Source organism: Salvelinus fontinalis, chromosome 20 (genome assembly GCF_029448725.1).
Source record: "Salvelinus fontinalis isolate EN_2023a chromosome 20, ASM2944872v1, whole genome shotgun sequence".
NCBI classification, from domain to species: Eukaryota; Metazoa; Chordata; class Actinopteri; order Salmoniformes; family Salmonidae; genus Salvelinus; species Salvelinus fontinalis.
In genome coordinates, this window is record NC_074684.1 from 18,614,563 (window position 1) to 18,640,160 (window position 25,598).

Below are 25,598 nucleotides of genomic sequence, written 5' to 3' on the forward strand. Positions count from 1 at the left end.
GGTCTACAGTATAGGCTATGGATCATTTTATTGAGACCACACTAGATGCACTTGATATTGCGCGCCCAGCAGAGAATTAGGGATGAGGGGCATCATCGGGCACACATCGAGATACTACAATAAGCAACTCATTCTCAAACCCTGAGCAATATGACATTTAATCAAATACAAATTACATAACCCTCCCCTGGATTGAAATTGAAAAAGCATGACCTTCCCCCATTTTCCTCCGGGTAACAATTGTGCACATTTCGACTGCTCCCTAAGGGGCATTTATAGGGGTCTGGAAGATTATATAAGTGTGGATGAGAGGGGAATGGTGGACGTTTCTGAGATTAGGTTCATGTAATGTAGGCTATCAATGTTTGAGAGAAATGTAACTGTACCTTGAAGAACTAATTAGTTTATGTATTTCCTCACTGATGTGTGTCAAGCTTAACTGAAATGAATTTGAAGACTATGTCCAAGCTCCACCTGATTGTCTACTCTAGTTAACAGAGTTGACAGCTGGTTTTAAAAAAACATTTTCAGAGAGGCAGCCGATGTTTTTTTGTAAAGTGCTGACCCACTTCTTGACCCCACAGTGGTGCATCATGGATCATATTTACTATGGGCATTAAAGGTACTGTGACATTGTTTACACACCTAGGGAGCACCTGTTGTTATGGCAGTTGGTGCAACTGCACTCCCCTGGCTATAATGACAACAAATTAAGCCCACCTGAAAACCTTGAAAGTGTTAGCTAGCTAACACACTGCATGCATACAGTAAAACCCCCCCCCCCCCCCCCCCCCCTGAATGGTATTGCGGTCATACAATATCATACAAATTAGAGAATGTAGTTTCATACACCTTATCCGGTCATACAACAGCATACGAATCGGATAGTTTAACTTACATCCTGGAGGGCATATAGCATTATACATCTTTGTCTGAGACCAGGTTGCTTGTTGCATCATAACAGAGGAGAATTACGGAGAGAATTTATGTTGGTGCTTAGGTGAACTAACGACAAAGATTAGGTGAATTTACGCAGCAGGTTAGGTGAATTGGGTTAAGTTTAGAATAAGGGTTAAGGCTTAGCTAAAATACTACTGTTGTCCCCAACCTTTGGATTGCTAGATGGTCAGGGATTACACCCACCCATCTTCCCTGACTAACCTCCCTACTTTTGTTTCTGTCTAAAGTAACTAGACCATTACTAGGTGTCATACATCTTGGAGGTGCTCAGAACTACGTACAGTATGTTTCATATGACTCTGAGACCAGGCTGCTCTTCTCAGTGTGTTTTATGAACGGGATGAGAGAGGGGTGGAAGGGAGGGTTGGTGGCAGGTTGCGGGCTCGGCAGGGAAAGGATACTGCAGTGTCTTCATGTAGTTCTGGATGGCCAGCAGCCAATCAGGGACAGACATGGTGGGCTTGAAGTTGGGGACCGATGGCACAGGGTGCTGTAGGTTGACAAAAAAAGACTGTTAGAGTTTATCTTGGTGGTGGATACATAAACATGTGGCAATATTGAAGGTCTTAGGGAAACTGTAAAACAGCCGTAATGACTATGACTAATACTGTGCTTCCTCTGACATGTCCTAGAATTTGGCTCATAAAATGTTTGGCTTCCTTTTTATTGTACATTCAGTTGACTCAGTCAGAACCAGAAAAACACATGTACTGTATGTGTGGTGTGTGTGTGTGTGTGTGTACAGGAAGGAGGCCAGGGGGCACAATAGACATAAAGCCATGTACGTTCCTCTGGGTTGTTTCTCTTAACAGAGCTAGAATTAGCTTATCTGAAGAGTCTGGTCTCATGCTCAAGACAAACAGTTTAGCCCTCTGGCTCAGTCACACAACTCTACTACGTTATATTGGCAAACGCCTGAGGTGATAGATCAAACTAATGAGAGAGTACCATGCCCTCAATCCAGAGTCAATACATTTCCTTTCCAGGTTATTGGGCTTTCTAGGTAGTCCTTTTTTGGTCTATTTCTCTAATGAGTCAATGGCACACACTCATACACAATGATCCTATCAATCAGGTTTCTGTGGTATCTGAGTCAATACAGCCACTGGATCAAAAGGCTGACAAGCAAAGAGAGAGTGAGAGATAGAACATGTGTATTTTTTTTGTGGGGGCTGGAGAGGAAAAGAGAAACCCCAAACCAATCAAGGTGAGATGAAAATAAGATTAGGTTTTTCCTTCATCAGCACTCTACCCCCAAAGGATAGGGCTAAACTCTCTTAGTAGACACCCTTATGCAGAGAGACTTACATGAGCAATTAGGGTTGAGTGCCTTGCTCAAGGGCACATTGACAGATTTTCCACCCAGTTGACTTGGGATGTGAACCAGCGACCTTTCGGTTACTTGCCCAATGTGCTTAACCACTAGGCTACCTGCCGCACACAGGCCCATTTTAAAAGCATCACATTCAAGCTGTGCAAGTGAAATGAAAAGCAGAAACATTTATGGAATATTCAGCAGTCAGTGACATTGGGTCTTATTTTTCAATAATCCCTCAAACAATCGCCCCGCCAACCCTATCTCAATTTCTGAGAGCCTGGAATAGAACAGAATTCTGCTGGGTCAGGGAAGGAATATGGGGTGATTCCTTTCTCCTTTCCCTCTCTTTATCTCTCTCTCTCCACAGCATAGAGAGCGATGAGTGCTAACTGAGGAAGGGACCTCGTAGTGTCTTGGGATCAGACATTTTCTCAAAGTGTAGCCTACCACACCACTTATAGAAATGTAATAACACTTCATTGATAATTATTGGAACAATGTACATTTGATGAAAACATTGATTTTGTTATTTAGACACAGTGTTACTGTTTAGAGTGTTTAGTTGAGTGCAACACACAGTCCCAAATCACCCTGTGTAATTAGCTGTCATCCTTCTCCTCTTTCTCTCCTTCCCTCTAGAGAAGAGGAGGGCGCCTTGCGGAGCCCAGAGAACTACTGGACTGAACGAACGAGTGTGTGATTCACATCTTTATTCCTCATTATAAAGGTGTGAAAGAGGTTTTTATAAAAGGGCGACAATTACGCAGAGGGATATGGAGAGCTTGTGGCAGTGGCACAAGCTTTGAAAGTAGATTGAATTTCAGCCTCAGCACTGCAGTAAGTTGGATAGTAATAACACCTGGCGAACTCACTGAGCAAGGTTGAGGCTGACAATTCATGGTCTGTCTGTGTCACGCCCTGAGCATAGAGAGCTGTTTATTCTCTATGTTGGTTGGGGCGTGACAGTGACTAGGGTGGGTTATCTAGGTGATTAATGATCTATGTTGGCCTGGTATGGTTCCCAATCAGAGGCCGCTGTTTATCGTTGTCTCTGATTGGGGATCATATTTAGGCAGCCATTTCCCCATTGTGCTTTGTGGGATCTTGACTATGTATAGTTGCCTGTGAGCACTATAGTAGCTTCACGTTCCCTCACCCCTTCTGAATCTTTTCCCCAGCTTTAGATAGCTCTTCTGTGGCTGAAAAGGGCGACCTGCCCCGTGTGGTGGATCTAATCTAACTTTACATCCCCAGGACACATCAGTGAAACTTGAGAGAGACAGCCAAGATGTGACTGCAGCACCAAACACCCTGGTCATTTGTCTCCAGAGGACAGTTGGGCATTGGTCAGAGACTATCTTTAGAGCATGATAGCTTGCGGTTTTCATGTGGTGTGCATGTAAGCAGAGCCTGTGTAACTACTTATTTACAGTTACCAGAAAACATTAGCTTGAACCTTCTCCCATAAGAACGCAACAAAAACAAATACCTCTCTTTATGTAATGTTGTGTTGTCTCTCTTGTCATGATGTGTGTTTTGTCCTATATTTTTATTAAGTTTATTTTTAATCCCAGCCACGGTCCCAGCAGGAGGCCTTTTGCCTTTTGTTAGGCCGGCATTGTAAATAAGAATTTTTCTTAACTGACTTGCCGGGTTAAATAAAATTTCAATAAAAATAAAAATGATTCTTCATACAGTAGCACCACGTTTGGAGATCAGTTCAGTTCTAACCAAATCCTGTCGTGATGCAATGTGATTTGGTGTTTGTAGAAAATACATTTCAATGTTGTTAATACACAAAGTAACAAAAAACCTGATCTAATATTGCAACAAATTTGCAGCACACAGTAGAATGTTTGCCACAAGTTTCCAAGAATCGTTTGCCAGAAATTCACAAGTTGCCGCAAAGTTTTGCTATGAAACTAAATAAGAGCTTTCTGCAAATGTGCATCAAATTGGCCAAAGATTTGCCACAACTGTTTTCCAGAAGCCCGTTTTTTGGTAAGGGTGAGGTGTGTATAATGTACGTTTGAAACCGAAAGGAAGGCTTTGGTCTGAAAGCCTGTTTAGTTTCCTGTACAAAGCTTTATGGAAACAATTAGGCGATAAAGATTATCCTGACTCAAATCCCAGATGGTGGATTAGTTCACTCACAACCAACCCCTTCAAATAGTCAGGGCAAAGGACAGGCACAAAGCTCAAGCAGTGGTGTTACCATTCCTGACACCATAAATAGAGAATAACAGAGGAATACAGCATTTCAGGAGAGTAAAATCTGCTAAGTTCTTACCAATATGCCATTTGGGTGGGACACTGGAACCAAATTTACAAAACAATGAATGACAAAATCATTTAAATCCTAACCTTTTCTAAATGCAAGATGAATGGATGCAATGAATGGATCACGAGACACACTTTGATCACAACTCCTCAGAGTGTGTTAGTTTGCATTCAGTGCTGCAGGGAGATGCAGCTTGAGATTTCACAGGTTTCTCTCTGTAGCCTATAGCTCTATATGAATACACGTGAGCTCCACAGACAGCACTGCAATGCTCATTCCTCCACACAGTCACCCAGACGCTGGCCCTGGATATGAGATTGTCCCTGAGCTGCATTGCTGTAACTCCGCCCAATCTCCTTAATGAGTTAGCTAGCCCAACACCTGCACCTGGAGATCACAGACTGGTCGGGCAGGGTTCACTGTTACCTCTGGGATATTAATGACTCCACTCTCCTTTCACACTTTTCAGGCCATTTGTGATTCTCAAAACAGTTTTGGGTTACTGACTAATATACTGAACAAAAATATAAACGCAACATGTAACGTGTTGGTCCCATGTTTCATGAACTGAAATAAAAGATACATTTGGCAGTACGTCCAACCTACCTCACAACCGCATACCACGTGTAACGATGCCAGCCCAGGACCTCCACATCCAGCTTCTTCACCTGCGGGATCGTCTAAGACCAGCCACCCGGACAGCTGATGAAACTGTGGGTTTGCACAACTGAAGAATTTCTGCACAAACTGTCAGAAACCGTCTCAGGGCAGCTCATCTGCATGCATGTTGTCCTCGCCAGGGTCTTGACTGGCAGTTTGGCATCGTAACCGACTTCAGTGGGAAAATGCTCTCCTTCTGTGGCCACTGGCACGCTGGAGAAGTGTGCTCTTCACGGATGAATCACAGTTTCAATTGTACCAGGCAGATGGCAGAAAACATGAATGACGTTGTGTGAGTGAGATGGTTTGCTGATGTCAACGTTGTGAACAGTGTGCCCCATGGTGGCAGTTGGGTTATGGTATGGGTAGGCATAAGCTACAGACAATGAACACAATTGCATTTTATCTATGACAATTTGAATGCACATCAACATGACGAGATCCAGACGCCCATTGTCGTGTCATTCATCCACCGCCATTACCTCGTGTTTCAGCATGATAATGCACAGCCCCATGGTGCAAGGATCTGTACACAATTCCTGGAAGCTGAAAATGTCCCAGTTCTTCCATGGCCTGTTTACTCACCAGACACGTCTCCCATTGAGCATGTCTGGGATGCTCTGGATCGACAGCATGTTCCAGTTCCCGCCAATATCCAGCAACTTCGCAAAGCCATTGAAGAGGAGTGGGACAACATTCCACAGGCCATAATCACCAGTTTGATCAACTCTATGTGAAGGAGATGTGTCGCGCTGCATGAGGCATATGGTGGTCAAACCAGATACTGACTGGTTTTCTGATCCACGCCCATATTTTTTTTTTAGGGTATCTGTGACCAACGGATGTATATCTGTATTCCCAGTCATGTGAAATCCATAGATTAGGGCCTAATATGTTAATTTGAATTGACTAAATTCCTTATGTGAATTGTAACTCAGTAAAATCTTAGAAATTGTTGCGTTAATATTTTTGTTCAGTGTAGTATGGCGTAGCAATGTGGAATACAACTACAGTCTCCTATTCACTTAGGTGTAGTCTATAGATAGTGTTTTATTTTTTTTATTTAACCAGGTAAGTCAGTTAAGAACAAATTCTTATTTACAATGACAGCCTACCAGGGGACAGTGGGTTAACTGCCTTGTTCAGGGGCAGAACAACAGATTTTTACCTTGTCAGCTCGGAGATTCAATCCAGCAACCTTTCAGTTACTGGCCCAACACTCTAACCACTAGGCTACCTGCCGCCCCAATTTAGGCAGTGTGATGGACATCGGTATGATATGACATGAGTGAAATCCCACAGCACTGAGCAGGCCTACAGGTTTCTCAGCTAAAGACTGCTATTGTGGACTGCAAAAAGGTAGTTGATAAGACACCCTGAACATAAAAGAAAGTGTCACTGTCCCTTGGTGATACTATACAACACTCAAGCAGCCTCTGGTCATAATTCCAATAACTAGTACAGAGGCAGCATCAAGAAAGGACACAGTCTGGGGCAAATACAAAGATTCCTGTGTGCATTGTCATATCCTCTGCTATTTATATTGCCTACAGTGTGCTATGAACTTGGGCTTTGCCATCACATGTACTAATTTCCAGTGTACCAATTAGTGATGCTCCAGAGTCTCCTTTCTCAGCCCAGTCTCACTCCCACCAATGACAGCAAGAGAAAGGCTCTCAACACTGGTCCCCGCTTGGTGACATTTCGGTCCCAGTTATATCTGGACTCTGATGAAATTACTCAGAGACAATGTAGTGTCCTATTGGAGGCCAGGGGCAGGCTGAAATAGTCTGCATGCATTAAATTCCTTCTTCATTCCTCATCAGGATAATTAGGAAAGAGAAGACTTTCAGGAAGAACTCTTTAACTCATCCTGCTATTGTCCTGTGAACATTTGTTGATGGATTCTTTGCATAGATCGAATTTCAAATTATGTCTGTTGAATTGCAATATGAAGCATTTGTCTGTTGGTTATAACATGGTAATTTCCCTGGATTTTATGTCAATATAACTGCTTATTTGTCTGGCTTTAAGGCTATACTTACTTTAGGAAGGTATGCAGCATTCCTTATCTTGCTAATGTCTTGTCCATCAGGGTGTACTTTGGCCACATGAGTCCACATCCTCTCCCAAGTGACACCGTCAATGGGAAAACCAGTTCTGTTCACGTAAAATAGCACCCCCCCATCTTTCTCCTCTTCCTCTCCCGATGAACGTCCAGCGTTGTTGGGGGTGCTAAGGGTAGCAGATTCAGCACCCGGGCTCGAGATGCAGTACGTACTGCCACTGGTGCTTTTGGATCGGTGCCTCCCCATTTTAGCTGCAGGTGAACTAGTGCTAGTGGCGTTGGGTCCAGTCATTGTTCAATTCAAAAGTGGGGGTCCTGGCAGATGGCAGCCCGTAATGATTTGTTTAGCCTTTGTCAATAACCCAGGTTTGTTATAACAAACATGTTGCTGTACCAATATCCACTCCCGTACATCCATATAAAGGATACTGAAATCACATATTAACGAAATTATTTTGGGGGGCACGTGTCAAGCCTTATAGGTAGAAATGCACCAGAAAAAATATGCATTTCATATATTTAGCTAAGCATAATCTTTAGCCATTAAAAAGTCTGAAATATATAGGCTAGCAAGGAATCAAACCCCAAAGCATAGCCGACTAAAATACCGCATTGTGTGAGGACCATTCATAACAATGTAGTTTGCTAGTTGCCCGTAGTGGAATATTCCCCGTTTGTCTTCCTCCTCTGTAACTTCATCCTTTGCTCAGAAAACTGCGGGGGCGACTGACTCCCACAGCTGACCTCTGCTATGCATTCCGTTCCGTTCGTAGTCTACTACATATTTTCCCAATATCGAGTAGGCTGTCTTTTCGAAAGCTTCGTCCTCATGATGAAAACTCCTCTCTGGTAATTTAATCCTCCATCACATGGTTAATATTTTGGGATTAATGATTTCACTATGTTATTCTGCCTATCGTAACCCCGGCAGCCAGCCGTGTTCTGGATGATTTCATTGGCTGTACCAACAAAGAGAAACGGATTTAAGTAGTCATAACAAATAAGGAACGAGTCCCTTGCTGTGATTGGTGGTGATTGCGGATGAGGGCGTCAACAAGTGAAATTTGCAACAAATGGGATATTTTTTTATCAACGCCCGGTATTGTTTTGGTCAATATTTTTTAAATTATACCGTTATTATAACAGTGAACAATGTAAAAACTTCACCGGATTCAATTTAACAAGTGGTGTCTGACGTGAAATGGTCAGTGGCTATTTAGAAAATGATATTGGCTTCTTTCAGCAAGCAATGTACATGTTTACATATTGTCCAAGATTATCAAGGGCCAAATTATTAATGCAGAGGGCAAATACATGTCATTTATTTATCAAATTTCCCTAGTGGGATATCAAGGTTACTCATTTAGAAATATGAGAATAAGCACTCCAGTAACAGGTTAGTTTGCCAAATACGCCCTCTTCTGGACAATGTCAGCCAAACGCATATTCCAACTCTATTGGTCTAACTTTCTCTACACGTTTTCCAGTATTGGGAAAACCTAAATGCTAGCATTTCAATCACTTAGAATACTGTCACAAAACATTATTAGAATACACCATATGCTTATGAAAATGTATTGGTCACCACATGAGGGCACTATTATTACAATATCTAGGTCATTAGCTAAAAGTCTTCTGTGACACCTCATGACTACAATTAATAAAACATATACAGAATTACAACATCCACTGACTATAGTAGCTGAGCTAAAAATAATTTTATTGTATTGTTTACACTCTGTGTTTTATGTTTTGATTGCCACAGTACATTATCTGCAGATAAGCAAGTACACATACGACTCCTTACCACCGACAAAAGCCCAAAGACAAACTACAGAGGCAAAACTAAAACCAAATTTTTAGAGTACACTCTGGGGCACCTTGAAGGGATTGTGCAGAAGACACATTCTATAGCAGCTGCATTGTAACAGTTTTGGCATTGACTATACTGTGGATTACATTGCGAAATTATAAATCAGGCTGTCGAGACTTTAGACAGTGGTGTGTCAAAGCCATATGTTGTATTGAACAAAACTGTAAGTATAGTTCAAGGTCCGGATGTACTCATTTTCAGTTGGGAACAATGATTCAATTCAATGGTCTTGGTAAATGCAATACATTGAAATAAAGATGAATAAATAATTGAAACAAATAACTACATTGGTATAAGTGAACTATCAAATTTAGAAAAAAGCAAGGAAATGTTATGAATGTTAATAGAGAAATGTTACTTCATCATTATTCAGAACTACATAAAACGCTAGAAAAGAGAGGAATACATCTGTCAACCAAATAAATGTTTTTTTCTACGGTCATAAGAAGCTAAATAATAACATTTGATACGCAAATATTCATAATTATAAGCACTAATTTGGACATATCCTGCAGGAAGCAACCATTTAAAAACATTAAATTGTTTTTGAGATAGCAGAAACGCCTATGGGTTGGATCTTCTGATTATTGATGGGATGATATTACTTATTCCCGTTAAAACAAAGGAAATACAAGAGCCAAAATATAGCGGTTTAGAGATGTGCTGGGAAATGCCTAGTCAGTTGTCCAACTGAATGTATTCAACTGAAATGTATCTTCTGCTGTTAACCCACCCCCTATGAATCAAAGAGGTGCGGGAGGGCTGCCTTGATCAAAATCCAAGTTTTTGGCACCCGAGGATTAACTGCCTTGCTGAGGAGCAGAACAACAGATTTTTACCTTGTCAATTCAGGGATTTGATCCGATTACCGTCCCAACACTCTAACCACTAGACCACCTACTGTGCATAGTCTTTATAGCCACAGTTTGAGCTATATAATCCACTGTGAAGGTTTGGAGCTATTTTAATTGTAACGCTGCAGTCATTATCACTCCTGTTTGTGCTTCATCATCCACACAGCTTCCTTAGTATTTCCACAGAATTCCTCTGGGTGGCGCTGCTATACCATTAGCTACCTATCTCGGCAGAACTGTTATCTGTGCCATGTATTCAACAAAGTTGTCAACATTTTAACACTTTCAAAAGCATGCATGTAAGTAATACACTGAAATGTAGATTGTGCATGTTGCACATTTGTCATATGCATTGTGCATCTTAGTGCGTCATATTTGGTCCATATTTGTATGAATGGCTGACATGTCGTAGAGAACAAAACTGGCACTGTTAAACTGCATTGTCATGCAATTAAAATAATGCAGCATCACAATAATAACATCACCATAATGACAACAATGTTCTTCCTCACAGGCTAAGGCAGGTCAGAGATCCTACATTATATGTCCCTTTTGGTTTTGTATAATGCCTTAAATAAGTTTAAATAAGCAGCACTTTATGAACCAGCGATGATGACAATTGTAGAGACAGAATAGGTTCATCAAGCAAAAGAAGGAGAGGACTATTGGAAGTTAAAAGGTGTATTTAGGTGCTTATAGTTTACCTATGTATAAACAAATCATGGCTTGGCTAAAACCACTACAGTACAAACATTATAACACATTACAGTATACAATCCAAAGAAAAGGAGATTTCAAGTAACCTCAGTAAATGTTGTTGAATGTAGGCCTCTGAAATGTTCAGTAGTGTTGAGCGACCTGACCCCCCTGTCCTTTTTGGATTAAAGTGAGGTCTCATGGGAAAAGCTGACTGAAGTTTCCATCTTGACGCCATTGGTTGGCTTGTCTGAAGGGCACTCGGTAGGGACCTGAGACAGCAGAGAGAAATATATCTTTAATTAAAGTATTCTATTCTCCTTTCATGAGACAAAGAGTCTTCTCATCACTCAAGTAACTAGTTGTAACAATGTTATCAGCCAATCACTGTATATTAAACCAACATAGTGGGGTACATAATCACAGTGATAAATGGTATTCTAGTATCCCATAACAACATCCTACAGCACAAGTTTTCAGACGCCCTATACTGACGTCAGCAATGCTCCTGGGAACTTTAAAACTATAAATCTTTTCAATAGATATGCAACATGACTACTACTATACATATTTTGTCTAGTGACTGCCTGAAGACTATTCCAAATAATCCATGGAAAACAAATGTATTAAATGATTAATTTGCTTTGCCCAGCACGCAGCTCTCGACATGATAAAAATTCACATTAGATGAGCCCAGCAGAGGTCAGTGGCTGAGACACTGCAGGACTTTTCTGTCATTTGAGGTTTGCCCGGCCCTTGATGTTGGGGATCTCATGAGATATGAGACAGCTTTCACAATGGCTGTCAATGTGAAAGAACAAACAGACGAGTGACCTGACATCTGCGTCATTCAAGGAAAAGTGATTAAGAGGAGGCTGACCTTTCAAGAGAAAGAAAAGGAAAATAGAACATCTCTCTGAGGTAAATGGACAGAATGTGACTTACTGCTTGAAGATTTCTGTGGTCCATTCCCATATTGACGTTGTTTCTTCTCAGTTCTGATTTTATTAAGGCTGAAATAAACAGGTGAAAGTAATTAAGAGAGCCTCATCAAAAAATATATAAACATACAACGTTGTGGTGTAGCCTACATAGTATTGCATTGTATTTTATCAGCCTGTATCAGTTTTCATAGCAGAAGGTGGATCATATGAAAGACACCCACACTCCACAGAACAGATCAGAGAGCCAACCAACCTGTGAGAAAGATGCCCAGGAAGATCCAGACACAGAGGAACAGGTTCCCAGCCAGGGGGTTGTAGTCTGTTGTTAGTCTTCCCTGGATCAACGTGAAAATAATCCCAAAGATCTGAGGGAGGAAGGAGACATAGGAGGTGAGCAACGCACTATACACCTGTAGTGCCTCAAGGGTACACTCTTAGAAAAAAGAGTTCCAAAGGGGTTCTTCAGCTGTCCCCATAGGAGAACCATTTTTAGTCCCAAGTACAAGTATTTTGGGTTACATGTAGAACCTTCTGTGGAAGAGGTTCCACATGAAACCCAAAAGAGTTCTACCTGGAACCAAAAAGGGTTCTTAAAAGGGATTTTCTATGTGGACAGCCGAAGAACCATTATTGGTTTTAGATAGCACCTTTTTTCCCCCAAGAGTGTATACAAGTTTATAGTGACTAACAAAACAGATCACCAAACAAAAACTTCTCAAACGCCACTTGGTAAAGAAGCTAAATAATTTTATGAAGAGCTAGAATAGAAAGTAAATGTACTATGCAGACTTTGTGTGGGTAGGCAAATATTACATAATACACTGTTGAGGGGAGGACACATGCTGTGGTGCACGGGAATACCCAAAAGTATTTGCATGAAAATATCACTGGAGGCAGTTGAGCATGGTTCCACAAACAATTAAAAAAAATATTCATGATTGTTTAGATGATCATGTGTCTGACGCTTACCTGTGCAAATGCATTAAGAAGACCAGAAGATGTCCCTTCCGATTCAGGATACGTAATTTCAACCCCAAATTCAAATCCAAGTGGCAGGTAACCAGTCATGAAGAACCTACAGAATAACAATATCATATCAGTGAACCATGCCTGCCCTCAGGGAAAACACACTGCTTTATTTCGATGCCCTTGACGTTGATAATTGTTGAACATAACCAGGGCCGGACTGGCCATATGGTATTTCGGGAAAATGCCAGATGGGCTGGTCCATTTTTAGCCCAGTGGGCCTGTCCAGCTTAGATTTTTTTTGCACAAAATTCTCATTATCTGGCTAATAATGGGGGCCTCGAGGAATAAAATGGTCCGGTGTGTTAGAAATGCCAGGGCAATGGCCTCCCGGGTGGCGCAGTGGTCTAGGGCACTGCATCGCAGCGCTAGCTGCGCCACCAGAGACTCTGAGTTCGCGCCCAGGCTCTGTCGCAGCCGGCTGCGACCGGGAGGTCCGTGGGGTGAAGCACAATTGGCCTAGCGTCGTCCAGGTTAGGGAGGGTTTGGCCGGTAGGGATATCCTTGTCTCATCGCGCACCAGCGACTCCTGTGGCGGGCCGGGCGCAGTGCGCGCTAACCAAGGGAGCCGGGTGCACGGTGTTTCCTCCAACACATTGGTGCGGCTGGCTTCCGGGTTGGAGGCGCGCTGTGTTAAGAAGCAGTGCGGCTTGGTTGGCTTGTGTTTCGGAGGACGCATGGCTTTCGACCTTCGTCTCTCTGAGCCCGTACGGGAGTTGTAGCGATGAGACAAGATAGTAATTACTAGCAATTGGATACCACAAAAATTGTGGAGAAAAGGGGGTAAAATTAAAAAAGAAAAAGAAAAAGGAAAAAAAGAAATGCCATGTCAGATTTCTGGTTCCAGTCCGCCCCTGAACAATACATAAATAATAGAGACATTGCATGAGTGACTGTTTACCTTCAGAGCATACAAGAGAACGAGAAGCTGATGTCCAAAAGGTCATTAGACCATGGCATGGCAAATAAAATAAGAGGCTTGCATTTGAAATGTCCTGAATGACACCCTACGGTTCACTACCTTGTCATGTAGACACATTGTGCAACATGGGCTATCATTACTATTTTACTTCATAATTATAATTTCAATAAATTCTTTACAATCTGATAGGAAACCATTTCCTTTGTGGTTACAGGATCCTTTCCGGTTACAAAGATGTCAGTTACACAAATGAGAAGCGTCTCTCAATGATGATGCTAGACAGTCTTTTTTTATCTAGTTCCAACAGAGAGGTTATCTCCAGCCATACCCCAGCACGCCGGCAGTGAAGAACACCAGGTAGATACTGTTGAGGTCCAGAGTGAAGGTGAACACCAGCATACCAATGAAGGACAGGATGTAGACAAACAAAGTGGTCATTCTGAAGAACAATCACAGGACAGAACATTTATGTAAATACAAGTGGATACATTCAATACCGAGAGTTTCACAACTAAAGAGGCAATATGGAGGTACCATGGGCAGGGAAAATGTACAATATCACTCCCACCTTCATCATTCTCTATGTCTCAGGGAATTACATAGCCTATATAAGTTTACTTTATTATTAATTACTTTATAGCTTACTGTAAATGTCACTGATACCTACTTGTAGGTTTTGGTGTGATCCAACCACAGTCCACAGATGATGGAGCCCACCATTCCAGCCACCACAAGGGTGAGACCAATCCTGCCTGCATTCAGTTCCTGGTTCTGGGGTGAGGAGGTTAATGTTAGTGTAGGGTAAAGCAGGCTTTTCAAGGGACATGTGCCACACTATCATATTCACATGAAGACCCATGGCTAAGAGTATTTAGTTAAAACTTGAGGCTCATGAGGACTCCAGACACAATATGGTCTGGATGCATGTATGACCTTACATACAGTACCATTCAAGGGTTTTCTTAATGTTTTTTACTATTTTCTACTTTGTAGAATAATAGTGAAGACAGCAAAACTATGAAATAACACATATGGAATCATGCAGTAAGTGTTAAAAAAGTGTTAAACAAATTAAACATTCCAGATGAAGCTGGTTGAGAGAATTCCAACAGTGTGCAAAGCTGTAATCAAGGCAATGGGTGGCTACTCTGTATACCAACCTACCTTGTCACAACACAACTGATTGGCTCAAATGAATTAAGAAGGAAAGAAATTCCACAAATGTACTTTTAACAAGGCACACCTGTTAATTGAAAAGCATTCCAGGTGACTACCTCATGAAGCTGTTTGAGAGAATGCCAAGAGTGTGCAAAGCTGTCATCAAGGCAAAGGGTGGCTACTTTGAAGAATCTCAAATATAAAATATATTTAGATTTGTTTAAACCTTTTTTGATTCCATATGTGTTATTTCATAGTTTTGATGTCTCCACTATTATTCTACAATGTAGAAAATAGTAAAAATAAAGAAAAAGTAGGTGTGTCTAAACTTTTGACTGGTACTGTACATGCTGTATCGGTTTAGGGGGTACGGTTCAGGGATTTATGGAAAGTCTGGTGGGAAAGTGATGTTTATGTCATCTGACATGTTAAAGTGAGAGAAGGCTGCTACTAGAGTTCACAGAAAGTTGCTTGTCTTTCAGTCTTTTAGCCAACCCTGATTGACTCTCTCCTCCATGGGTAGCAGGCATGCGTAAAAAGCGGATAATGAACTTCAAAGCGGGAGACAATGGATTCGTGCCCTGTCATGGTTTCCGCTCTCATTTAACTCCATCTGTTTACAGAGAAAGACTTTTCCCTAAAGTCTTTACTACTGTCCTGTTCAAGACCTTGTGTTTGATCTAGCTATGCATGTAGTAAATCAACTTATCAAATCATCTTCATTTTCAGTCATTGAAACAGTCATGTACTCCACTTACCTCGTAACAAGCCATAATCATCTGATTGAGAAGTGTTGACACAGAGTAGAAAGAACCAGTCATGATACCTAAAAGAAAATGGGGGAAAAATTGATTTCTTTCAATGTTTCATCCCGACATAGTGATATCAATTCCAAGAATCTATGTAGTACACACAAAACCATGAAAATTACTGAACACCATCAAAAGAAACTCTATAGAGGTCAAATCCAATAAACATACATAACTGTACTGAGCACTGGGCAGTCAGTCTGCCTTGGGGTGCATGGGGTTAAAGGGCAGATCTCATCTGCCTTGTATGGGGTTAAAGATAGATGGATCTCATAATGGAACAAATATCCCCAGCAAATAATCAGTGAATGAACAGAATGCAATAACAAGAGACTCTGGTCCGCACTCAGGATAACTGGCCTGGCCCCAGATCTGTATGTGCTTCGGCCAACTCCTCAAACTTTATTTGTCATGTAAAAACACGTTTGGCGTGATAACAAACCCAACAGATGAGTTTGCTAAAGCACAGACCTGGCAATTAGTCAGGTGTCTCACCATAAGGTAGCTTTGTGTTACAGTGGAAATAACATGGTTATAGTAAGTGTAGCAACAACATAAGGAGCAAAATAAGGTAAGATTATGGTAAGTCTGGTGTCTCACCATAACTGATGAGCAGTAGGATGAAAGGTTTGTTCTTGAACAGGTTGATGATGGACTGTCTGTAGGAGTAGTCTTCAGGAGCACAGGCAGGCAGGACAGCCTGAGCTTGGCTGGGAGGTAGTGAGGGTCTGTCTTTCATGACTAGGAGAGAAGAGACATAGTCAACACTAACACGCTGTATTTACAGCTTTACAACATAATGGCCAGGTGTTTGTTTCTTGCTTCAAATGCACTCAGTAACTTATGACTGTAATGACTCATTCCTGATTTTGCAAAACACTATCACAGCTTATTGTGAAATAAACACAAATTACTTACTCGAAATTCGCGACAGGCACACTTTGTATGTATTACACAATTTTCTTCACAGTGCATTTTGTGTGTATTTCTTTCTTCATAATGCATTCGTGTACATTAAACGAATTCCAATTTGTTGTGGCTAACTTTAGCTAGGCTAGCTAGGTGGCTAATGTTAGCTAGACGGCTAACGTTATAACTCGGCTAGGGGTTGCTAGACGAGACGTTCGCATTCTATGCCCACCCATCCTCAATGACCAACCTCCTTCCTATCGTTTCTGTCTTAAGTAACCTACTGTCTTTATCTGTGATTGAAATTCACTGTATACAAAATGTTGTACTGCACACAGAAAATTACACATTTTCTTGTGCCTGTCAAAAATGTCCAATAAGTAATTTATGTCTATTTCACAATAATCTGTGATACTGGGTTGGATTTACTGTGGTATATTTGCATGGTTGTATGGAATGCGTAGCCTATAGAAAATCTACAGTGTCTTCAGAAAGTATTCACACCCCTTGAATTTTTCCACATTTTGTTGTGTTACAGTCTGAATTTAAATTGATTACATTTAGATTTTTGTGTCACTGATCTACACACAATACCCCATAATGTGAAAGTGTAATTTTGTATGTAGAACATTTTAGAAATTAATAAAAGGACCACAGGAGGAGGCAGGTGGCTGGGTCCAGGGGCAGGCAGGTCATACACAGGGGGTCCAAAAAGGCAACAGTACAGGCAGGGAAAAGGCTAGTAACGTCGTCCGGGAGATCAAGCAATAGGTTGATAACAGGAAATCCGATAGGCTAAAGTACAGGCAGGGAATAGGTAAAAAGGCGTCGTTAGTGAGGCAGGCAAAAACTATCATACATGGGAGGAGTAAATCACGGGACAAACGGAGCTCCGAATAGAAGTGTGTCACAAAACAAACAATACCTCACAATGATGGGGTGCAAAGAACTGAACTAAATAGTGTGTGATAAGAGTGGAGTAGGTCGGCAATGTCGGTCAATAAACCGTTTCTAGGAGAAGGAAGCTTGACGGAGGTGCCAATGTGCGGTCTCCCAAACCTGCTCACTCCGTCGAAACCCCTCATCGATGGCAGGCACAGTTCCGGGCTCTGTCTACCATGGGAACACGGGGGGTTGGTATCCGATGACACACTGAAAAGGAGTGAGAAATGCACCAGGGAGTTCTGTGCGTATTCGGGTCAGGCTAGATAGCGACTCCACTCGTGTGGTTGGTTGGTGCAGTGTTGGCAAAGGTACTTCCCCATTTCCTGATTCAGGCGTTCCGTCTGCCCGTTGGTTTGGGGATGGCACCCTAGAGATGAACTGGGGTCCCCGATCCGACATGATGTCTTCCGGGATCCCATACAGACGAAACACCTGTGGAACATGCACTCGGCCATTTCCATGGCATTAGGTAGATGTGGAAGGTGGATGAGTCGGCACATCTTGGAGAACCGGTCCACTACAACTAAAATAGTCGTGAAGCCCAAAGAGTCTGGCAGATCCATGAGGAAATCCATGGCGATGTGGGACCATGGTCTGTGTGGTGGCTCGAGCTTACTGGTAGGTAGTTGGCAAGGGCTCTTTTCCCATGCACAGACGGGACAACAAAGAACGTAATCTCGGACATCTGCTGTTAGGGATGACCACCAGAACTTGCGTGTCAGTAGCTCCGTGGTCCGGGTGATCCCATGATGGCCAGATCTCAGTGAGGTATGGCACCACTGCATTAGTTGGGGTCTGACGGACGCCAGAAAGTAAGTCTCGCCTGCAGGGGTGTCGGGAGGTGCTTGGTCGTGGCATAGGGCCTCTTGGACGGCTGATTGGCTTTCCCACAGTATGCGTCCCACGACACAAGATGGAAGCAGGGAGCTGGGTTAGAGGAACGGGAGTCAAATAGATGGATAAGGAATCACCCTTCACAATTTTCTTGCCGGGCAGAAGGTGAAGTTGAATCGGGTGAAGAAGAGTGCCCAGCGAGCATGTCTGGGGTTGAGCCTCTTAGCACTTCTTAAGTACTCCAAATTGCGGTGGTCGGTAAGGACAAGGAATGGGTGATAAGCTCCCTCTAACCAGTGGCGCCACTCTTCAATTGCCAGCTTAATGGCGAGGAGCTCTTGGTTCCCCACATCATAGTTCCTCTCAGTGGGTGACAGTTTCTTGGAAAAGAAGCCACATGGGTGTAATTTGGGAGGCGTCCCTACCCGCTGAGAGAGAACCGCTCCTACGCCGACCTCGGATGCATCAACCTCCAGAACAAAAGGAAGGGTAGGATCTGGCTGCCTAAGGATGGGTGCTGAGGTGAAGAGGTGTTTCAAGGTCTCAAATGCAGTAAGGGCGGTGTCGGTCCATTGGAGGGTACAGGTTTTTGACTGGTGAGAGCTGAGAGAGGAGTGGTTGTGCTGCTGCAGTTTCGGATGAACCGGCGGTAGTAGTTGGAGAATCCTAGGAAACGTTGTAGTTCCTTTACGGTGGTAGGTTTGGGCCAGTTAAGCACGGCCGTGACTTTGCCTTCGTCGATGTTGACCCCTCCTGGTGTCAACACGAACCCTAGGAAGGTTACCGTAGTAACGTGAAAGGTGCTCTTCTCAGCCTTGACATTAAGGTGGTGGTCCTGTAGCCGTTGGAGGACCTGTTGCACATGCTGTACGTGTTCTACAATGGAGTGAGAGTAGATCAAGATATTGTCAATGTACACAATGAGGAACTGGTTGATCATGTCCTGGAAAACTTCATTCATGAAGGACCGGAGGACTGTGGGAGCATTGGTGAGACCGTAGGGCATAACCAGGTATTTGTAGTGACCCATAGCAGTGATGAACGCCTTCTTCCACTCATCCCCACTTCGGATACGGCCCAGGTTGGAAGCACTACGTAAGTCCAGTTTGGAGTAGATGGTAGCCTGTCCAACTTGTTCTAGTGCGGCCAGAAATCATTGGGAAGTGATTCTTGATGGTAAGGTCAGTGAGGGGTCGGTAATCTATGCAGGGACGGAGACTACCATCCCTTTTTCACAAAAAAGAAACGCGATGCAGCCGGAGATGTGGATGGACGGATGAATCCCATGTTGAGGGCCTCTTCTATATAGGTGTCTATCGCCTCATTCTCTGGGATGGACAAGGGGTAGATCCGACCCTTAGGGGGCGAAGTCCCAGGAAGGAGGTCGATCGCGCAGTCCTCCGGGCGATGAGAGGGCAGAATTGATGCCTTTTTCTTGCTGAAGACACTCAGGAACTGGGCATATACAGGTGGAATGTGGGTTGGAATGGCAGACTCCGATCCTTCTATAGAGGTGGCTCGACAGGGTAGACTGAAGCAGTTCTTAAAACAGGCGGGAGACCATGACAGCAGTTCCCCTTGCCGCCAGGAGACGGCAGGGTCGTGAAGGCTTAGCCAGGGGTGACCGAGGATGAGGGGTTCCTTAGGCGAAGACAACACCATTAACTGAATGACCTCAGAGTGAAGGAGGCCAATCTGAAGGAATACTTTCGGTCATGCGAGTCACAAGACCAGTGCCGAGAGGTTGTCTGTCCAGCGCATTAATCTCAAAGGGAGGATTATCAGGGATTAGTTTGACTCATAACTGTTGTGCCAATTGTTCGTCAATGAAATTACCTGTTCCTCCCCAAGTCCACTAGTCCCGCCACAAACTGAGTGACCCCATTAGCAGAAAGAAGAGCCAGGATACCAAACTGCCTTTTGGTAATATTCAAAAACGTAGAGGTGCTTACCTGGGCGGAAGTGGAGGGGTTGTGGTCACCCCTTCGTGGGGGGGGGGGGGGGGTCAGCTATTGGTTTAGGTCAGCTATCGGACAGCTATTGAGTAGGTGGTTACTCTCTCCACAATAGAGGCACAGGTTTTCACGTAACCTCCGATGTCTCTCGGCAGGCGTGAGAGGGGCGCGGCCGAGTTGCATGGGTTCAGGGCTATTGGACCGTGGTGGACGAGAGAAGGGCGTGGAAGACTCGCAGGTCATGGGCAACTGTATAGGTCTGCAGTCCATAAGTAAGTTGCCAATGCATATGGATGTATTGGTTTAGGTCAGTTAAATCTCCTCTGCAGGCCAGTTCAGTCTGTAACTTCCGATTAAGACCCCTCCGGTAGACTGTAAGGAAAGCTGGTTCACTCCATCCACTGCCGGCAGCCATGGTGCGGAACTCAAGGGCATACTCAGTGGTGAAGCGACGGCCCTGTTGCAGCTCACATAACAGGTTCCCGGTGTGACGACCTGAAACTGAATGGTCGAAAACCTCCTTGAAGAGGGCGTGGAAACGTGATTCAGAGGACAGATCAGAACTTTGAGCGGCCCACAGGGCTGTGACCCAATCCAGAGCTGTGCCTGTGAGTAGGGAGATGACGAAGTCCACCCTGTCTTTGTCAGAGGTGAAGTCAGCGGCGTGATGGTCTATGTACCGGTTACATTGCATGAGGAATCTTTGACATTTCCCTGGGGAGCCGTCGTATTTATTAGGCATGGATGTGGAGGGGGAGATGAACGAGAGAAGGCTGTGGCACCTGATATCGGTGAAGCAGGAATGGACTGATGGAGGTCGCAGAGTTCATCGATTCGTTCCTCCTGTCGGGCTAGATGTAGCTGCAGCTCCGCTGAATCCATCTGTCGTTTTGGGAGGTATTCTGTAATGAACACGATGGGAAACAAAGAGCTGGTTTCAAGCGCAGGGCGCAGCAGGTGTTTATTGTAAAGGACCACAGGAGGAGGCAGGTGGCTAGGTCCAGGGGCAGGCAGAAGGTCATACACAGGGGGTCCAAAAAGGCAACAGTACAGGCAGGGAAAAGGCTAGTAACGTCGTCCGGGAGATCGAGCAATAGGTTGTGTGGTGGAAGAATCAGAATTAGTTGTGTAACATAGATAACTAAGATGTCTTATCTGCATAATATACTTATGTGATATACTTGTTATTAGAATGTATCCCTTCGGACTCTGGTGTTGGCAGTTGCACTTCTTCCATCAGCTCGGGCTCAGTCACCTGGGGCCCAGAGAGGGGAGAGGTCAGGCTTATCTTTCACATGTCCCTGGTGCTATGCATAATATCAGAAAGGGAAAACGACAGGAGAGAACATTGTCTTCATATGTGAATGTGTCTACCTATTCTTAAACCATGTGAAGGGATGGTGTGATTAATGAGGAACCAATTACTTGTGTCCACAATGTCTGTGCACCAGTCACTCCCTCCTTTGGCAGTGTGGGATGTGTATGGTAGTGTCTGGAACCATTGTATGTCATCTCTGATATTGCACTTATCCTGAGTTACACGGAACCCAAACCGGCTGTGCGCGTGCGCCATCGTGCGCTATCGTGCATAAATGTATTTTGTCCCCCCACACCAAACGCGATCACGACACGCAGGTTAAAATATCAAACAAACTCTGAACCAATTACATTAATTTGGGGACAGGTCGAAAAGCATTAAACATGTATGGAAATTTAGCTAGTTAGCTTGCACTTGCTAGCTAATTTGTCCTGGGATATGAACATTGAGTTGTTATTTTACCTGAAATGCACAAGGACCTCTACTCCGACAATTAATCGACACATAAAACGGCCAACCGAATCGTTTCTAGTCATCTCTCCTCCTTCCAGGCTTTTTCATCTTTGAACTTATATGGTGATCGGCATCCAAACTTTTATAGTAATACTACACCGACCGGCAACACAGTTCGTCTTTCAATCACCCACGTGGGTTTAACCAATGAGGAGATGGCACGTGGGTACCTGCTTCTATAAACCAATGAGGAGATGGGAGAGGCAGGACTTGCTGCGCGATCTGCATCAGAAATAGAAAGGAGTTCTATTTTAGCCCTTGGCATCGCAGACGCTCGTTGGCATGTTCGAGCGGGGTGTGTGCAATAATTGAATAATATGGATTTCTAAATGTATTTTGCGACGCTCGCGCACGCGATGTGTCCGGTCTGGTCAGCATGTTAGTGTATGACCGAGAGGCTCACTCCCCTCAGTGAGCTTGTCCAGGAGTGGGGTCAAGAAGGGGTTTTACTTGAGATGGGAGTATCTGGAGTTGACAATTGATTTATGCCATTGGATGAGTTGGTGGTTTTGTGCTATGAAGTACCAGGAATGAAATTGGAGCCTCGTCTTAGGGACCAAGATGAACGATAATTTATAGCGAATTCTATCTGGCTACGGGATACTCCTTTCTCATTTAAAAAGTCTCACCTTGTGACACGTTCAAAACCTCTGTGGTTTGTTATGTCGACTAGGTGGTGGATCTTGGCTATAAAAGACCTTTGTACTTTTGTCTGGCCGCTTTTCAACGAATCATCAAAGACGGTGATTCGTCGACCAGCCATTGCTATTGCAAAGCTCTCACTACTAAAGACTTAGTTTATGTATAACTCTGACTTGTGTGATAAGTCATACTCGGGAGAGGCGACGGTCGAGAGCCATGCGTCCTCCAAAACACAACCCAACCAAGCCGTACTGCCTCTTGACACAATGCCCACTTAACCCAGAAGCCAGCCGCACCAATGTGTCGGAGGAAAAACCGTACACTTGGCAACCGTGTCAGCGTGCACTGTGCCCAGCCCACCACAAGAGTCTAGTGCACGATGGGACAAGGACATCCCTGCCCAATTGTGCGCCCCCCTATGGGTCTCCCGGTCGCGGCCGGCTGCGACAGAGCTTGGACTCGAACCCAGAATCTCTAGTGGCACAGCTAGCACTGCGATGCAGTACCTTAGACCACTACGCCACTCAGTAGGCCGGGGTGTGAATACTTATGTAAATTCGATACTTCTGTATTTCATTTTCAATAAATTTGCAAAATATTTTAAAACATGTTTTCACTTTGTCATTATGGGGTATAGTGTGTAGATGGGTGAGCAATTTTTTTTTTATTAAATCCATTTTGAAATCAAGCTGTAACACAACAAAATGTGGAATAAGTCAAGGGGTATGAATACTTTCTGAAGGCATTGTAAATGCAGTCGTCTGGACCTATGGAGTTAGTTACTACAGTGACTAAATCAGGGTTCTCCAACCCTGTTTCTGGAGAGCTACCCTCCTGTAGGTTTTTGCTCCAACCCCAGCTATAACTAGCTTATCAACCAGCTAATTATTAGAATCAGGTGTGCTAGATTAGGTTTGGGATGAAAACCCACAGGACGGTAGCTCTCCAGGAACAGGGTTGGAGAGCCCTGGACTAAATTATGTGCTATCCATCGGATGCATTTCTGCACAACACCATTCCAGATGGCATGATGAGGCTTGTGTCAACTTACTTACCAATTACAGTCAAGATGAAGAAAGCAGTGGAGACTACAGCCGTCCCATAAAACATAACGCTGATGTTGTGTCCCATCAGCTCTATGTCTTCCACAGTGTTGGGGACCAGGACAGGTGGAAGCAGGAAGCCAATGGCAGTGCCCAGCTAGAAAGGGATCAGACCAATACATCAATGTCACATATTCCATCAAAATACAGAAATAAATGGTTATGGTTATTTTTATACAGCAGCATAAACATGTACATCATAAGCATGCAGGCCTACAGTTTACAATATGATTAGGCTAAAGGATTCAATAGGTGCCACCCATATCATGACTCAATACACACGCACCTGGTTACCCAGCACGGCAGTGGCACATGCAGTAGACACCTCCTTCGGGCCAAACCACACTGATGCAATCTTAGAGGGCAGCCCGAGAATGAAGACTTGGGCTATGGAACATATTATCTGTCCGGTCATTGTCACACCGAACAGATCTGGCCGGACGCTGGCGCATTTCACCCAGGCACCGACGCAGTTCAAACCCGCGCCCATAAGGGCTGTCAGTTTCAGTCCTTTTTTATCCAGTAACCATGTTGCCGGGAAGATCAAAGGCACATACGCGACCATGTATACAATGGACAGCCAGTCGATCTTGTCGCTGGATACATTGTAGAAGTGGGTAAAAATGTTGGTGATGATGCTGTACTGGATCCATTGAAATGCGTTGACGAGGGAGTAAAAGCTGAACACAGCTAAAACGGCGAATCTTCTCCAATAGAGTTTCGTTTCGATACATTTTTCCTCTCCAGGAAGCATAGCCTGCTTCTCACCTGGAGGGATCTCTTGTTCCAACGCCTTCGAGTCCAGTTCTGTCAGATGTGCCGATCCATTCGTTAGATCGGTGTACTGATCCCCTATTGGGACTGCCCCGTTATGCACCGAGCTCTTGCATGAGATGTCTATTTCGTCAGGTGCGTTGTCACGTCGCAGATGCTCCTGTACCAACTCGCCAGCCACCATGATGCTGCGCCAACGTCGCCTATCTCTATAGCCTATACCCTAAAGTCAGGAAGCACGTTTACGCAAAATAGGGCATATCCAACATTCAGTTAGTAGATAATACAACTATTCACACCGTTTTATGAATAAGTCATTTTAAAATATTGTAGGCTATCTGTATTCGCTCACATAAGCGCCTTCTTTCGCATGGTCCTGCTATAGTCTAGTATGTCCGTGCCGCTTTTGTTCAGTGCATGGGAGTGGAGAGTACTGTAAGGCAGGGCGCATTTACATCAGACAACTCAAATATAGAGGCCTTCGGATGATGACTCCGACCAATCAAAATACCTGATTTGGAGGGCTATGGCGGTTATTATCCCCAACCAGTCCGGGACATGTGAATAGAAGAAGTGCTCACCGGCCTCTTTATGCATTCAAATAAACTGGATAATTTCTTCAATAGAATTGAGGTTGTTCAAAGGTGTATGTGTTCATTAGTGACACATGGTCTCCTCATTATCTCTCCCTAATCCTAATCTTAGGTTAACCTAATAGACATGCCTAGCATATACTGTACAGTAGGATACTCGCACTGAAAAACAAACGATTGAGACAATCTATGCATAAAATGTGTAATAAAATCATCCACCTCAATGACATAGGCCTAACAAATCAATTTTCTCTGTTAATTGTAGACCTTAAATTTGTAGATGGGAGGTGAATTTACACTTTTATTCATTATGTTTTTGAAAATGCGGTCTTCAATTCGTCCTCAGATTTACCACGATTAAATACGTTTCAAGATGCACTGGCACACGCAGGCCTACATCACTACACTTCCACGTTGTCACAGTTTGCATTGTTGCGCGAAAT

General features: G+C 43.7%; 2 protein-coding genes across 3 annotated transcripts in view; both read right to left on the reverse strand.

Moving 5' to 3' along the window:
- The window catches only part of vash2 (vasohibin 2), a 44,531-nt gene extending 36,238 nt beyond the window's left edge, over window positions 1-8,293 (reverse strand). Inside the window, exons 1-2 of one of the 2 annotated variants that reach the window (XM_055872697.1) lie at window positions 7,265-8,290; window positions 1,362-1,450 (exon numbers count right to left, since the gene is read on the reverse strand). In XM_055872697.1, the coding sequence (XP_055728672.1) occupies window positions 1,362-1,450; window positions 7,265-7,579 (404 nt within the window). In that variant the 5' untranslated portion in view covers window positions 7,580-8,290. Of the gene's footprint in view, window positions 1-1,361; window positions 1,451-7,264 lie in introns of both variants that reach the window. The other variant, XM_055872698.1, reaches the window with a different exon arrangement.
- Window positions 8,294-8,990: 697 nt separating this feature from the next.
- Window positions 8,991-24,989, reverse strand: flvcr1 (FLVCR heme transporter 1). Its single transcript, XM_055872696.1, has 10 exons — window positions 24,075-24,989; window positions 23,741-23,885; window positions 16,170-16,310; window positions 15,519-15,586; window positions 14,270-14,373; window positions 13,931-14,041; window positions 12,624-12,729; window positions 11,908-12,019; window positions 11,656-11,723; window positions 8,991-10,982 (listed from the first exon to the last, which is right to left on the reverse strand). Exons 1-10 carry the CDS (start codon window positions 24,744-24,746, stop codon window positions 10,896-10,898), a joined length of 1,614 nt encoding a protein of 537 aa, XP_055728671.1. The 5' UTR covers window positions 24,747-24,989; the 3' UTR covers window positions 8,991-10,895.
- Between the last annotated feature and the right edge of the window lie 609 nt (window positions 24,990-25,598).